This window comes from Cariama cristata, unplaced genomic scaffold (genome assembly GCF_000690535.1).
Source record: "Cariama cristata isolate BGI_N322 unplaced genomic scaffold, ASM69053v1 scaffold11000, whole genome shotgun sequence".
Taxonomy (NCBI): Eukaryota; Metazoa; Chordata; class Aves; order Cariamiformes; family Cariamidae; genus Cariama; species Cariama cristata.
The window spans coordinates 38,090-53,606 of record NW_009596431.1 but is presented as its reverse complement, the minus strand read 5'-3'; the positions used below and the strand labels follow the sequence as shown (position 1 = coordinate 53,606).

The following is a 15,517-nucleotide window of genomic DNA, read 5'->3' as shown; positions in this document are numbered from 1 at the left end:
GACTTCTAACAAGCCTCTGAAATAAATATGTGAAACGGAAAGCGGGAGTTATTAAATACACAAAACACAGCCTAATTATTCTCTTCCTTCCCTCCCTGTGAACCCAGGACACTGCTTACCCACCCCAGCAGCAGAGACCCAGAAACAAAAGATCTCCTGCAGATGCTGGGAGAGTCCACAGGGAAGAACTTGAACGAGGAGGTCAAAATAAAGATTTGTGAGGAGCACCATTATCAACTCTCCCTCATTTGGAGAATGTAAAAAGTTACCTAAAAGAAATCAAGCCCTGTATTTGAGGGGGGCTTGAACGTAAACTTCAAAAAGCCCCTCACTTCTTGCAATTCTGCTTCTCCCCCACTTCAATTAACCCTTATCTTTTGGCATTCAACACCTTAAAGACTTATAAGTGAGCATTTGCCTGTTAATGCAATGTGAGAGTTAGTAAAAGTAAAGAAAACCACCCAGGACCCGCTCTGAAGGCCAGTGTGGCAGAGAGGAGCTCATGCTGTACAGATTCATTCCTGGCACAGAAGCTCTTAAGCAAGGTCAGCCTTACCTCATCCCACTCCGAAGCAAAGGACGGGGACTTTTCCAGCCTCTTCTTCCCAGTGCTGCAGTTCGAGAGTGATTCGCTCCGGCTCCCCATGGCATCGTCCTCTGTCGGAGAGCAGGTCAGAAGATCAGAGTCTGATTTAGACAAGCTGCGGCTGAGTTTGAGCTCGGCTTTGGGCTTGCTCCCTGGGTGGGCTCTGCCCACAGCTCTGTCCCCCTCTTCCTCAGCACTGCCGGGGTACTGTAGCACGTGGGGCGTGACTACAGTTTCAGGATCCGCCCGGTTGACGTGCGTGTGCTGGACAGTTGCGTAGATCGCTTTCTGGTTTTGGTCCGGAGAGCTGGTCCGTACTGATCCAGAGGCAGGTAAGTCAGCATCCTCCAGCTGCATAGCAGGTGGGTGGCTTGTAGCTTCCGTGCCTCCTTTCTCTGCGGAGGAAACGAGTCTGAAAGGGTCCTCACTTATCTCACAGATCGGGGAAGAACCATGAAGCAACCCTGAAAACTGCTCTGGAACCTGGATGTCCTGGCCGTCGGCAGAGTCTCGGGCTGCGGCTGCCACTGCTCCTCCTGTGGTCTTCAAGGGAAAGAAAATGGGGGGGGAGAGATTAGAAACATGGAAGAAGCAGCAAAATTCCAGCTCTCCCCCTGCCCTCCCTCAGCAAGGGAGGGAGAGATAAAGAAAGAACAGTTCAGTATTGTTCCGTGTGCTCAACTTGTACCCAAAGTCATGGCATTTATGAAATTCCAAACACTGGCCTGATTTATGCAATCTGGCAGCTTTCCTTGTTGTTTTATTCCTGTTAACACTAACTATCAGGCCTTGCTATATAAGGTTAAGAGAAGTGCTAACTATATCCTGCAGAGAGAGCAAGCGAGGTAGGAGAAGCAGAGACGGAGGCTCCTGGAATGTCCGATACATTTCCATAAAGGCCAAAGTGTTATTTAGAGCAGCGCTCCCTGCTCTTGGCATGAGCTGCAGGGTGGGAAAACTTCTGGACTGTAATCAACCTGCAAGTTCCAAAATCCGCTCCCCCCAAAAAAACACTGCTTTCCTCCCTAGTGGTTTCCAAGTTTAACCTCTCCTCCTTACTCAGGGGAGAGAAATAAACAGTTTATGCAATAAAAAAACTTGACCAAAAAGTCTCTCTCTCACAAGCGAACCACTGAACACAGAATAATCTGATCTACTAACACAGCGAGCTGTGCAGAGCACCTGGCTGTTCCAGAAAATACGACACTTACTCAGCTACTCCTGCACCAACATCTTCAATATCAGGTACCAGGGTCCTGCATAAGTCATGAAAAATTGACTGATCCCAACTGCCAAACACGTGCAGATATACATGTACTCACCTTGGTCGCATCTGAACGTGCATTTGAGCTGTAAAAGCAAAACTTTGTAAAGCTAAGAAGTGTAACTTGTTTACCAAGGATTCCTATACCTGCCCATAATTGCTGGCAAATTTTAACCACTTCCTTGCCGAAGAAACACTCTTCAGTCTGAGGACCGAAGAACAACACTGCAAAAGAACAATAAAGCAAAGCACCCCGACAATGTGGCTCTGAAGCGCAAGGAGGATGTTTAGATGTGAAGAGGAAACTGCTTGCTTTGCAAGACAGCAGCTCTCGGAAGCCAAGGCAAAGGAATCCTCATTTCAGTGAGGCAAAATACACTAGCGAATCTTACTTATCTTTAACTAAAAGCAGGCTGTTAGCAACAACAGTGGGATCAACTCCTTCCCCTCCAAGCATCCTTTCCAGCACTAAGCTTGACCAGGTCATTTTCAAACACTAACACCCATCTGGTTTTGTGGTCTGTCCTCACACCAGAAATGAGGCAGGAAAGGACTGAATTAGTCATCTGTCTTTGCAAGCCGCCGCAGATCCTGGGGTCTCATGCGCCCTGTGTTTGATGAGCGTAGCTAGTCCCTCTCGCAGGCATTTGTTTACTCCACAGAAACGCTAAAAGCGGCTTGCTCATTTGGCAGCTGAGTCAGGAACAGTAAAAGCCTGAACGGAGGTTAACTGCCAGGGCAGCGTGCCGGCAGACCTCACTTCTCACTGGGATCAAGTGATGCAAGGGCTTATTTCATTCTGGATCCTATGAGTTAAAGATTCCAGGACAATGAAGTAGTTGTTGATTATCTTGCACGGGCACACAAACCACAAGTTCTGTAACTGAAGATGCCAAGGGGGAGGCACATTCCCTGCGGGCAGGTGGTGCCACCGGCATCGTTCCTAATGCTGGCTGGGGAGTGCCAACAGTAGCACCCCATTAGAAGACCTCAAGACCGGACTATGTTCAATTACTTTGCATAAAATTATGAAGCTGTAATGCTGGAGAGAAACCTTAGAAGATGTCAGACATGCTGCATCCATAGGACAGATTGATATTAGAAGAAAAAGCTACCAACCTGCTAAGAAGGACCCAGTCACATTAACCTGATGGGGAGGGAAAAACTTTTGCAAGATCAACAGCCTTTCTTCTCAACTTCTTTCCTTCCTTGGAAATCACTTCTTCCATGTCCCAGCTTAACCTTTACTGACATTTCTGCTGAAGGCAGAGGGGCGGCTGGTCAAAATTTATGCCACGTGCTGGAACACTTGAGTCCAGCCAGAACAAAGTGCTCCAAATCCAGCTCCAGACACTCACAAAAGGGCTCCTGTTGAACAGAAATCACAGCCGCCCATTCATCCTCGAGCCGATGAAGGACCTCGAAATACAAGGCAGCTGCCAGGGAAGGAAGGGATGAAGCAAGAGCACTTGCTCAGAAGATGCGAGGAACATCTTGAAGGAGACATTTCAGAGCCTGCCCTCAAAGCTGCAGACAGAAGAACTAATGTAGGAAGGAAAGAGTCATCTCGCTCCTTTTTATCATTGATGTGCTCATGGCAGGAACGCTGAGGGTTCCCCAGGCCTTACCTTTTGGGGTTTCAACTAACGGTGCCTGAGGATGGCTAGCAGAGAGGGCAGAACAACCACTGCCATCTCGGGAAAGTGTACCTTTTTGGAACAGGTTACTGACACGATTCAGCTGACGTGCTAGTCACTTTTCTCACGGCACAAAGATGAACAGTACTTGTTTTTCAAGGGTGTAGCAAATTTGGAGAAGGGGAAAATAGTATTTTGGTGCTAGAAAAGCAGAGAGACCCCAGTTCCATCCATCTGCTACACTCCAAGGGATTTGAAAGCATCCTCCTCCAGTTACACCTTTTAACTCAGAAAGGGAGTCGTCCTTAACACAGGGACTTCTGTTCAACTCCCATTTTACACCCAAGCACAGACATCTGAGTACTCCTGACTTCTTCAGCCAATGCCTGCTGCAGGTTTCATCAACAGGAGAGGTCGCTTCCAACACCTAATGGGAACAGGAGCCCTTTTCTGGGTACAGACTGTCCGCTTCCCAGGGAGGATTCAATTAAGAACTTCCCTGCCAGCAGCCTGATGATTCCAGATACAAAGCACTTCCCTAAACTCAAAACACTAAGCTGCAACTGCCCTGCCTTGATTGAATTTCTTTCCATATGTATCATTAGCAGGATCTGCTTCAGGTCCCTGGATTAGGAGAATGAAGCTGTTATTGCAGCTGCTTTTTGCTCAAGCTCCCCAGCCTTAAAACTAGCAAGGGCATATGCTGGCCTCTAACTTTCATCTAGAAAAGGCTCCCCATGCTACATCAAGCCAGAATTTGTCAAGTGCAGAGCACGCAAATCTCCTGTGGCGTGGAAGGCCAGAGACGAAAAGGAAACTGGCTTTCAGGGTGCTGCTTCAGAGGTGCAAAAATAACCCTAAACTGCTGTAGAACTGAAAAAAGGCTCATTTACAGAGCGAGGTACTGCATGTGAAATCCAGACATGCACAGCACGCTCCTGTATTAGTCTCATCAAGCTCAGTCATTCTGGGCAGAGCTTATCCTCCAAAAGCTACCTGAACTCCTGCTCTTTTGTACTCCCTCCCCTATTCCTCTTTTAAGAAAGGGCAATAAAACACCGTCCTAGTTGCTGAGAGAGATCGTTAACGTGCCTCTGCACAGAAGCTTCTAAATACAGCATGACAGCAGAAATGCAGGCTTGGACCCGAGACATGGGAAAGGGGTCTGTCCTCCAGCCGCGATCAAACCAAGGGAGGGCTTGCAGGTTGTGGTTCTACACTATCATTCATCTCATGACAAACCAAGAGGCTTCTGTCCCTTCCAACCTTTTGTTTGCAATACTCCTGTGTCCCCATAGATTCCCTGTAGTGATATCCACCCCAATGTTTCTGTAGCCATACTCTGGCTCTCTGAAAAGATATTCTCTTTAAATCTCTCTGCACCATGTTTTGTCTTTTGTCGTTGGTTCATTTCAGATCTCTGGCTTAGGGCACAGTCATATATCTGGTTGAACGAGTATAACCATGAAGAAAAACTCCAGCGGAAGGAAGGGCAAAGTAGAGACTTCAAGCTGGGCTTCCTATGGAAGCAGCACAGCAGAACCCTCAACAAATACCAGTTTTTAATAACTATCAGAAAGAACCAAGTCCTACCTGCGGCTGGTTACTGCTGACAACACTCGCAGATAACTCTCCTGAGAAGCAAGACAGACATCAAAACACAGAAGCATTTTCTGCGTTCATCCTCCATCAGGTCTCTCTGAAGGCAGGAGGAGTTGAACAGTCTGCTCCCGCTCTGTCCACACACAGCTCGCCACTCTGGGCCTATTTACCAGTCCTCTTACAAGGTCTGAATGCCCTGACTTCATGCAAGCGATGGCATGTAGCTTCCTTACCAAAGGGAATGGGAAAGCATTTGGCTTAAACCACTTCTGATCCTCTGCCCAAAACATTAGTCCAACTTTCCCCAGTGCTCTAGCATGTGACAGCAAACCACTGTAACATACACAAAAGGCAACCAAAGCCAGGCGGATAATACCACATTCATCTAGTCACTGAATAAAAGACAACTTGCAGCAAGAGAAACAAAGGCAGCCATCACATATGAAAGGCACCATTAAAAACAGCGTGTCTGAAATTCAGCCTTTCGGCTGCCCTGAAAAGCCCTTCTCAATATCCCGCAAGAACCAGAGTCCTCCTCTTCTGACCAAAGGCTCTTCCAGAACTCATCAAGTAACATCTAGAAGCCCAGCCTCTCAGACTGAGGGCCAAGAAGCAATTCAAAGCCATGCTTCAGTCTGCTCCTTGTCTTGCGACTGAGCTGTTGCCTTTGATGCTCCAGGACCCTTCTGATCCAGAGGTGGGAAAATTCTCCAACACCCCAATGAAGTCTTCAGTCCCTCGCTCAGCCCTTAACTTTTTGCCAAAACAACTCTGTTATTCCCCTAAATACATCTTCTCCCCCCTCATCAGCATATACCTCGCATTTCATACTTAGTGACGTCTGCCTCCACATGTCTTTCTGGCATCTGACCCCAACTACTGCCAAAGCCGGACACATTTGCTTTTGTTCCCAAGTGTAATAAAGCAGATATCAAAGCTGATCCACCCTTCCAGAGCAGTTAGGAAACTCATGTGCAGGAAGAAGCAACCTGTAATGCTGTGACAGAAAGCAAGGATGAACAACACAAACCAGAAAAATAGTCAGTGCTAAACACAAAAGGGAAAAGTAGTCACTGCCTCATCTCCTGCTGGGGTTGAGAAGCCTGAAGTCCCCGAGAGGACAAACAGCAGGTGAAAGATGACATGGGGCCCTCTCAAAGCTCAGCTGCTCCTGCAGTATAAGGAGGGTTGCCAGCTGGGGACACTGCCACACATGTGGGCGTGCCACAGGGATCACTCTGAGATGTTTTGGAAAACAGCTGGTACCCTCTGGAGAAGGGGGACAAACAGTCGTGTGTCTCTCTCCAGGTTCACCATGAAGAGCAACGGGAGATGGTCTTGGTGAGCTTAAGAAATGGAAGAGATGAGAAATACATTGGCTGGGCCCCTTCCCCCTAGGAGCAGCTCTTCACCTCCACCAGATCGAAGGCTCCACCCCAGGAGTCATAGTACTAATGGCATTTAAAAGAGCACACCAGCCCTGGAAGATGAGAAAACTCAACTGCATGCTTGGATTTCTCCCACTACAACAGTGGAAAGGGCTCTGGGTTTGTTACAAACACAGCAACATCTTCCATAAGCTACAAACCCTGAAGTCACAGCTGTTCTCTTTCTTGCTGTACATTAAGAGACAGGACTCTGCTCTGGATCCTTCATAGGCTAAAGATGCTTCCTGCAACTTCTTCCTGAAATGGGGCTTAGATAGCCTGCAGTAACGACATCTTCAGGTGTTCAGGGGAAGAGATTTACATCAAGAACAAGCAGATGCATTACTTTGAGATTTTATTTCAATCTGACACATAATTACAACACAGCTTCACTCATACTAATCAAGCCCAGACATGGTAGCCAGGGAAAGGAGCAAAGGAGTCGGGAATAGCTCGCACTTGAATAACCAGCAATAGCTGCACACTGAAAAGATAGCCTGAAAGTTTTTGGTTCAATGGCTGTCACCCAAGGACTATTCCTGGCCGAGACTGCAAAGCACCAACCTGAAAAGCACCCTAACTTTGCCTCCGGCAGCAAGTGGCTTTGGCAAATGCTGGTGGGAAAACATTGACCTCTTGTGCCACCCTATACAAGCTAGGAGTGCGGCAGGACTCAAGGAATGAAAGTTACCATGCTGCAAGAAGAAAAATAAAAAGATGCAGGTCCTACAGGGCAGTCAATGAGGCAATCACATCGAGTTTTCATTATCCTCTGTTCATCCTCAAAGTGAGATGGTTTCCAGGTTTAGAATCCAAACTAAATCCTTCCAAACTCCTGCTCAGGACTTTTGAATTAAGCAAGAGATGTTTTTCCTCTAAACAAATCTTTTGTTGTTGTTGTTGAAGGAAAGCCAAAAAGCCCAGCAACAGCCAAACACAAGAGACAAGGTGTTCCCAGATCTTTTGTTAAGCACAAAAGTCCCTCTGGGAGAAGAGGGACTAGTTCGATACTTAGCCTGGCTATACAGTGGATTTTCAGTCAGTTCTAGAAAGGGGCTTGCTCTACACACTTGTTTTTCTCCTTTGTTAGTTTACATCTCAAATTAGCTTTAATACACAGTGGGATGTTGATCTTAAGACCAGGACAGCGGGGCCAATCATCTGCCGATACAAACATGCACTGCTGGCAGGTCTTCAAATTCAGCTGGATGGAGAACGCAGCTCATTTAAACGCTTGCATTGGTTCACCTCACCTGTAACAACATGGCACAGCCTCCCACCCCTCTGCATTCACTTGACTGTGCACAAGATTTGCATATTTTCTAAGTTAACAGAGTAGGTCCTTGCAATCTTTCAGCTGTCAAAATAGCAGAGTTGCCTTTCCTCCACGTACATTTTGTACAGGAACGTTTAGATCTCTCCTTTATAAAAGTGAGAATAACCAGGAAACAAAACAATTGCAATCCAGAACCCAGCTGCCACACCCAACAGTTTAATTGTTCCAGTTACTCTCTGCCCTCTACATTTTCCTTAAATGCATCTAAGCAAACAGCTCTGCTTTTTTGGATGGTCACTTACCTTTTGTTTTCCTATCCACCGCAACTGGCTTTTTAGTTTCTGCTGTAAGCAACAGCTCGTAAGGGTGTTCCTCTTCCTCAGCTCCACTTCCCCTGCTCTTTCCTCGTGCAACAGAGGCCTAATGAAAAACAGCATAATGTAGTGCTCCACAAAGCAATGCTATTTATCCCGGCAATAAAGCACAAGGCCTCATTATGCCATGGTTTAGGCACGGAATTGGCAGAGGCAACACCTTCACAGTGGAGCGTGATCTAAAAATTTAATACTCCCTTTACCCCTCCAAAAAAACCCACCCAAACCCCCTTTATTTTCTAGTATTTAAGGTTGCTGACAGTTTTCTAGCAGTGACCAACTGATTCACTGCGCAAGGTCTGCAGACAGCCTGGAGGGCGGAAAAGAGCTGAGACCGTTATTCCTGTTCATCCCAACTCAGACTTACTGTTGCTATTGGAATTTGCATCGTCATTCACTATTTAGTTGCTGGCCCTATTAGGACATGGCTGGGGAAAAAAAAAAAAAGCCAAAATCCCTGCCACCTTTTCAGAAGCCCCAGATCTGGCATTTCTAACCCCAGGATGCACAGTGTATTTAGTCCTAAAGAGCCCTCAGGCAATGCTGTATAAACTCAGTTTAATCTCAGGATGTGCAGCATTGATTGTGTTCATTTAAATCCCAAAAAGCCTCTGATTAAAGCTTGTTTGTAATACTGGCAGACCCTCCAACAAGCTGCTCTGGAAAGCCACCATCCATGTCCAGGGATGCGGTCTTGATGCACGATCCAAATGAGTCTTGCTGCAGACTCACACATGTTGGTTCACCTCAATGCCAAGGATGCCAGGCATTTGGACATCCTTAGAGAGCCACGTGTGCCATCCCAGTGCTAAAGGGGCTAAACTGGGCTTCAAGGCACCCTGCCTCCATGGTCAGCTGCCTTTCAGCACCATCTCCTGGCAGGCTGATGCAGCCCCATCCCAGGAGCCATGTGTGCCTACTGCAAACCCAGCCAACCGCAGTGGGGTCAAACCCAAGCCAGAAAGCAAAGCAATCCCCACCTGCTGCCAAGACAGGGAGGAAGAGGTCTGAACAAAATATTCCCCCAAGGAGGGCTCTCATACTGCTCACAGACTCCTGGAACTGCCACTGTCTAGACAGCAGACTAAGCACCACCTCCAATTCCTTCCCCAAAGTCAAGGCATCAGAGTTGCTTCAAGGGCAAATAGGTACCTACCTGACCGCAATAAAGTCTGGACCTCTGGAAGCTTAGGGAGTCTTGGAGAGACACCCAGGAGTCAGCAGCACAGACAGGATTCCTACATCCATGTACTGTTTCTGCATAAGCCCAGCTGCCTTTTAAATCAACTTTCTCAATAGGAGGAAATGGGCCATGTCTGGCAAAGAAAGTATTTATTCTACCTGCTTCAAGCATGAGCTGTCAAGGCAGACCTGCTCCTTTTCAGGTGAAGGAGCTTGTAATGAGCAAATTAAGGAAAAAAAACTTCTGACCAGATGGTGACACAAAAACATCAGACCGTAACAGTAGGTAACAGGCTCTCGCCAGAGATCTTGGAAAAGTACTGCACAGCAGCAGCCTGTCACAACAGTTGTAGCCTGGACCTCAAGCCAGGCATTAGTGCACCCCTAAGACTCCTGCAGACAACCATTATTGCGCTGTCCTCTTTCAAGTGCACTGAACGTATCAGAGGGCAGTAGCTCCCCAGCAGCATGCAACTCCCAGCTTTTGTGCATGCGCTTATAGGCCTGGTTACACTTTATTTTCTCCATCTCTCATCCTTCCAAGCTTTAAATAGAATTTCAGGTTCAAATTCACTCAAAATGAAGACCATTGTTTGCTGGAAAACCAGGCTTGCTCTGTAGGCTCTGCAACCAGGAGTAACAAAATCAAATAAAACATTCTTCCAATTCATCTTTCATTTATTTATACATGTTGATCAGCATGTATAAATATTCACTATTAGCAAAGTCCAAAAATAAGATGTTGTTAGTAATGAGCACGCTCTTTAAAGTGTACTTAATCCACCGCAGTGGACTTTGAAAGACTTTTTAAAGGGTAACTCATCTCTTTCCTCTCTCCTCCCTCACCAGAACTGCAGACCAAACTGCTAGAACAATCATGGCGCCTTGTCTTTTATCTGCACTTCCCTTTCAGAGATGAAGAGTAAACAAATGAAACTGAAGTTTAATTTGACAACGCAGACTCTTATTCAGCTACAAACCCAGAAGGTTTCTGCAGATAGTGAAGGAAGGCACTCAAGCACCCCCAAACAATCAGCTCTTTTGCCTGATTGTCCTAACGTTTTTCCATGATGAAAGTTAAAAGTTTCTTGTTTATGCACATCTGCTTTGACTGATAGCCCCATCTTGGCAACGGAATAAAAAGACTACTTTTGAAACTAGAGTTTGGCCCAACCCCAGAATATTCAATGACTAACTGTCCTGGCTCTAATGTGAGAGCAGGTCTGGAGGATGGCAGATGAGGATGCTGCAATGAGACATTTACAGCATTCCCTAAGCATATTCCTGTTTATGCCTGCCCGACCCAGAGAGGACGTGTTCTGAGATGATAAATACTGAGCAAGACTCAAAAGCAGAGCAGCCCAGAAGCAGCAAGCAAAGAAAAAGAATCAGACCCAAAACTGCCTTATTGGTACCTCTAGAAGGTCATTTCCAGGCAGCAACATGCACCGCCTGTAAGTTATATCAATGAAACTGGTTGCAAACCAAGATCTCCCCAGCGAGTCACTTTGCGTACAAGTCTGTGTGCCAGCAAGCTTTCCTTTAATGGATCATGCTTCCAAAGCTGTTAATGGCAGGACAACACAGCAGGTGTTCTATAATTAAATATGGCAAGATAACTCAGCAGGAGCAGTCAATGCACATTTCCCTCCCTCGTGTTTATCATCATGAACAAGTTCTGCTTTCCAGTTATGCTGTGACCTGCTACCCAGCCCTCCTCTGCCCAGAGCCAGCCATGGGCCTGGTTATCACACACTGCAAAAACATTTTAAAAGCAGTGGAGAGATCAGTCCACCATTTCACATTTCAATTTTACTGTTTATACACTATTTGGAGCTTTACTCTCCATAAAAAGGCAGTTCTATTAAAGCAAATAATGCTCACTCATGTCTCGCGTAGATTTGACATACTTCAGAAAACAGACCACATTTATGCCTTGTAGGATCTTCAGCAGATCTCCACATCGAAAGCAAAGCATCTGGTGAACTGGAGTCTGTTCCGACAGCTAGAGGCAGCACACACTCCACTTGTTTTACATATAACCTACTGCATTTGGAAAAGCAAGGAAATCCACAAGATTTGGTTTTGCATTGAAGATTTTCCTGGGTGTCAGCAGAAGTTGCCAAGACACATTTGTGGTTTCACACACCCCCACAGATGGGTCTCCTGGAGAGCCCTTGCATCTGACGTCCACAGGCAGGTGAATAAAAATGAGCAATAGGAAGCCCAGGAGTAACAATGCAGAATAAGAGAGCTTTAGTTTCATCAAAAAGCAGCTTAGACGCATTGACCTCTGCAGAAGACAGCTTTAACATATGCTGGGCCAGATTCTTGGCTGAATTCAAGCCCCTGATCTTGGTACATGTCAGTGAAACCCACAAGCCCACGCATCTCCACAGCTGGAAGCTAAGAGGCAGCAGGAAGCGACAGCCCTCTGGGTTTCACTCTCAAGCGAAGATGCATTTGGTAGAATCATTACAAGTGGGCAGCAGTCCACATCGCAACGTGATTCAGAAAACTCTCTTCCTAAGGGAATTCCCAGCCAAGAATAGGAAAGTAAGGCTGAAGGTCAACACAGAGGTGCCCTGGAAGAACTGCACAAAGGAAGTTCCCATGGCAAGTGACAGCAGCCATGCTGGAGCGAAAGAAAACTTCGCATTCACAACCCGACTTGCAAGAGAGGTAATATCGTAGTCGGCTCCTCCCAAATTATTAAAACCGTTCTTTAAACCACATTCGTATAAAACATCCCAGATGAAATCCCACGTACCTCACAGGAAGCACCATGGCCTATCTTCTTCTCCACATGCTGATCCTCCTCTTCATCAGGTGGAGGCTTGGCAGGCGGTGGTGGACGTTCTCTCTGCAGTTTAGAAGACCACTGTCAACTGTGTTGTGTTCAAACACGACCCCGTCTGCTCTCACCAACACTATGTCCACGCTGCTATGAATGCAGCATGGTACAGACCTCCTCAAATTAATCTGGGTAGAATAGAAATTCGGTCCTAACAGCACAGAGCTTGGCCATGGTTGCTGCCTTCCCCTCCTCCTCCTCCTCTCTGGCAGGATACCTATTCGGGCAGAGAGCCCTTTCTGCAGATTGACCGTACCACAGTCCTGTGGATGGACTGGTCTTGATAACGCAGACCACCCACTCCTGCTCCACAGCAGTAACACTGCATAAGGCCAGCTCAGACCCACATGAGCACCCACTATGCTTTCAGGAGAATAAAACAGCTCGGGTGGAAGGCGCTGTTTACACAGGTTTACTGCTTCATTACTAAAGCCAGTTCATTCAGACCCAGACTGGTAATCTCAACGGCACAGCATTACGCAGTGAAGGTCTGTAATGAACTCATGCAAATGAGCAGAAAGGGAAACCACATCACTTGTGTCTTAACGAAAGAGTAAGATAACTGATTCCAGAGGCACCTTTTATAGTGAAAAACCCTAAAGATCAAGAGCCAATGCTGCAATGCATTCCTTAAATATTCCAAGATCGCCTGTGGGCAGTGCGAGCTGCGCTGCCTTGTCTGGATGCAGAGCTGAACACCTCTCCAGGTCACCTCCTGCCCTCCAACAGCTCCATCTAACGGCAAAGGGAAAGGCAGCAGAGCTGAACTAACTCCAAAAAACCTCAAGCAAGTTTGGGGAGAAACTCCAGCAAGCTCCTAGAGCACGTCCCTCTTTCTTCTCCCTTTTCACTGCAGTTCAGCCTCTCATCTTTTCTTATTTGTGATAAAGTTGAGCTTATTTCACATCAGACACTATTAACACAGGACGGTACATAGATGGATATAAGCCACCAGGATTTAGTTACTAACTACCCTAAAGAGAGATATCGCTGAAATGTCAGTCTTCTAAAGCTTTTGTCTCATTTCTACTGTATTTGCTACTAGCACAGGAAAAAGGATGCACCTCTTCGCAGACAGAGAGGAGGCACGGTTACAGTACCACCAGCAGTTTAATTGTTCATTATTGCTTTGCCTTTTGTCCAAAAATACATCCATGGAGCAGGCTTTGTAAAACCAACCAGAAAACAAACCCCAAAGCTGACACAGCATGCTGCAAGGCCAGCATCCCATCTGCCCCGTAGCAGTGTTGCTACTGATTGCTAAGGGGGGCAGCAGATGCAACTAACAGAAGGTGAGGAAGACTTCTTTGGAGACAGTTTCAGGAGCTTTGCGTTGCCTTGTAAAGCCTTGAGTATCCTCTACAGATCTCTGCAAGTAATAAACGAAAAAAAAAGAGTTTCTGCTGCCAACTAGTTTCCAACAGGATATTCTTAAAGATAATTTCTTGAGAGCCTTTTCTTGGGCAAAGCAGAGAGCAAGAGAGACAAGAAAAACATTCCACACAAAAGTTTCCAAAGTTTTCTTCTAGACAAGAAGTAAGCCCTTCAGCTAAGTGCAATGTCCTGACAAACCAAAACTCACAGGCACCAGTATTCAACTGCCAGAAAACAGAAGGTTACAACACTAGGTGAAAATCAGGCATGTAGAAGTGGCTACTCATAGGCAATGCAACAGAGGTCATGTGAACAGGCCAGTGAAACAGGCGAGGTCCCTGCCTGCTCTAATCGATATCAGGGATGAGTTTAAAGATTTCCTCAAGCTGGGGGATTGGCAGCCTGCTGCAAAATCGTGAAAATGGAAAGAAGTTACCTATCCTTCTAAGGCAAGCAGAGATGAACACACATAGCTACATACAGGCCTGACTCCTGCTGCTTTGAGACCAGTTGATTCCACTTCCTTATTCACAGACTCTCGATCTGAAGATCTCCCACTGGCAAGGCTGTCCAGGGAGTGGCAGGACGTTGCATTGTATAAAGCTTCGTACGGGCTCTCCTCTTCTGGGTTCACATCAAAATCTATGATCAGTTCTGTAACTGCTTTCTCCACATCACCTGTGAGAGGAAGAGACAGACAAGTATGTCACCCAGGACTTCTGTCCTTGGAAAGTCAGCACTTGCAGGAAGAAGAGTGCTAGTGACTGCCGTGTTGTGTGGAAGCCTACCCTGAGATATCCGGCACACAGGATCAGTGGCTGGAACAAGTGGTGCTTGAATAGTCTTCTCTGCAGCTTTGGCACTTTTCTTCCCAATCGTGTAATCTGCAATGAGGTGGGGCGATAGGGTCAGTTTATGTCAATCTAGTTTTACGTCCACCTCAGCATATGGTACTTCCTCCCTTGTGGATGGAAAGCCAACTGTCAGCTTATTAAATCTAAAATAACCACAGTACATTATTAAAACTTGCAGTTCAGATCCCAAAATAGAAGCAGGCAGCTTCTTTAATCACATGCACAAGGTTAAGGATGGTTCTCTGAACTTTCACAGTCTTTAATCAGAAAGCTGCAAAGCTCCTGTATGCATACAACATCACGGAACAGATTACTCTATGTTGTAGAACACAAGTTACATCACTAAACAGAGATGTAGCCTGGTCCTCTGGAGTCACAAGACAGAGAAACCAATTCTAGCTGTGGTCCCCTAACTGCAGGCGAAGCCAAAAAACATTAAGCTTACATGAGTAAAGTCAGACAGCAACATCTCATGCAGCTAGCTCCCTTACAGGGGCAAACTAACAGCATTTACGTGCAAGAACTTCAGTTTTAAAGCCCATCTTTGTCTTCAATTTCAGGATAGAGATAATACCTACCAGCCTCACAGGCAAAGCTTAATTTAAAGTCTGCAAAGTGCTTTGAAACTGTAAAGCTCTCAAATACTAAGCATGAATAATGCAGACCAGTTGCATATGCTTCTGATCTTTCTCCCCACAGCTGAGAGGAAATTAAGACAGCATAATTACAAGGTATGAATTTAACTAAGATGCCACATTTCATTCCCTAACTTGGACAGGCACAATGGGCCAAGCTCCTTTATAAACCAGAAGTAATCAAGGCCTTTTCTGTAAACCTCATCTGCAAATCCATGCCCAAGCTTCACAACGAAATGAAGAGCAGGATGTAAGATCCATGGATGACTATTTGCCTACACAGACACATAAAGGATAGTTAATCCAAAATCATTTCTAAAGCTATTACTTTGCATTCTGCAAGTAGATTTAGGCTATCCTTAATTTTAATTAACTTCTAAAGTGAGTTAAACAAAGCTCAATTAAGTCCATTTAAACTGTAAAAGTCATGCCACACTCCTTCAGCAAATGAG

At 46.1% G+C, this 15,517-nt stretch overlaps 1 protein-coding gene across 1 annotated transcript in view; it reads right to left on the bottom strand.

Annotated features, from left to right (window-relative positions):
* Positions 1–556: 556 nt before the first annotated feature.
* Positions 557–15,517, bottom strand: part of LOC104166186 (ankyrin repeat and SAM domain-containing protein 1A-like) — a gene marked incomplete at both ends in the record, with an annotated part of 25,515 nt that continues 10,554 nt past the window's right edge. The window contains 6 exon segments of the mRNA XM_009706036.1: positions 557–1,099; positions 1,101–1,129; positions 8,095–8,212; positions 12,119–12,211; positions 14,058–14,254; positions 14,365–14,460. Coding sequence (XP_009704338.1) covers positions 557–1,099; positions 1,101–1,129; positions 8,095–8,212; positions 12,119–12,211; positions 14,058–14,254; positions 14,365–14,460 — 1,076 coding nt within the window.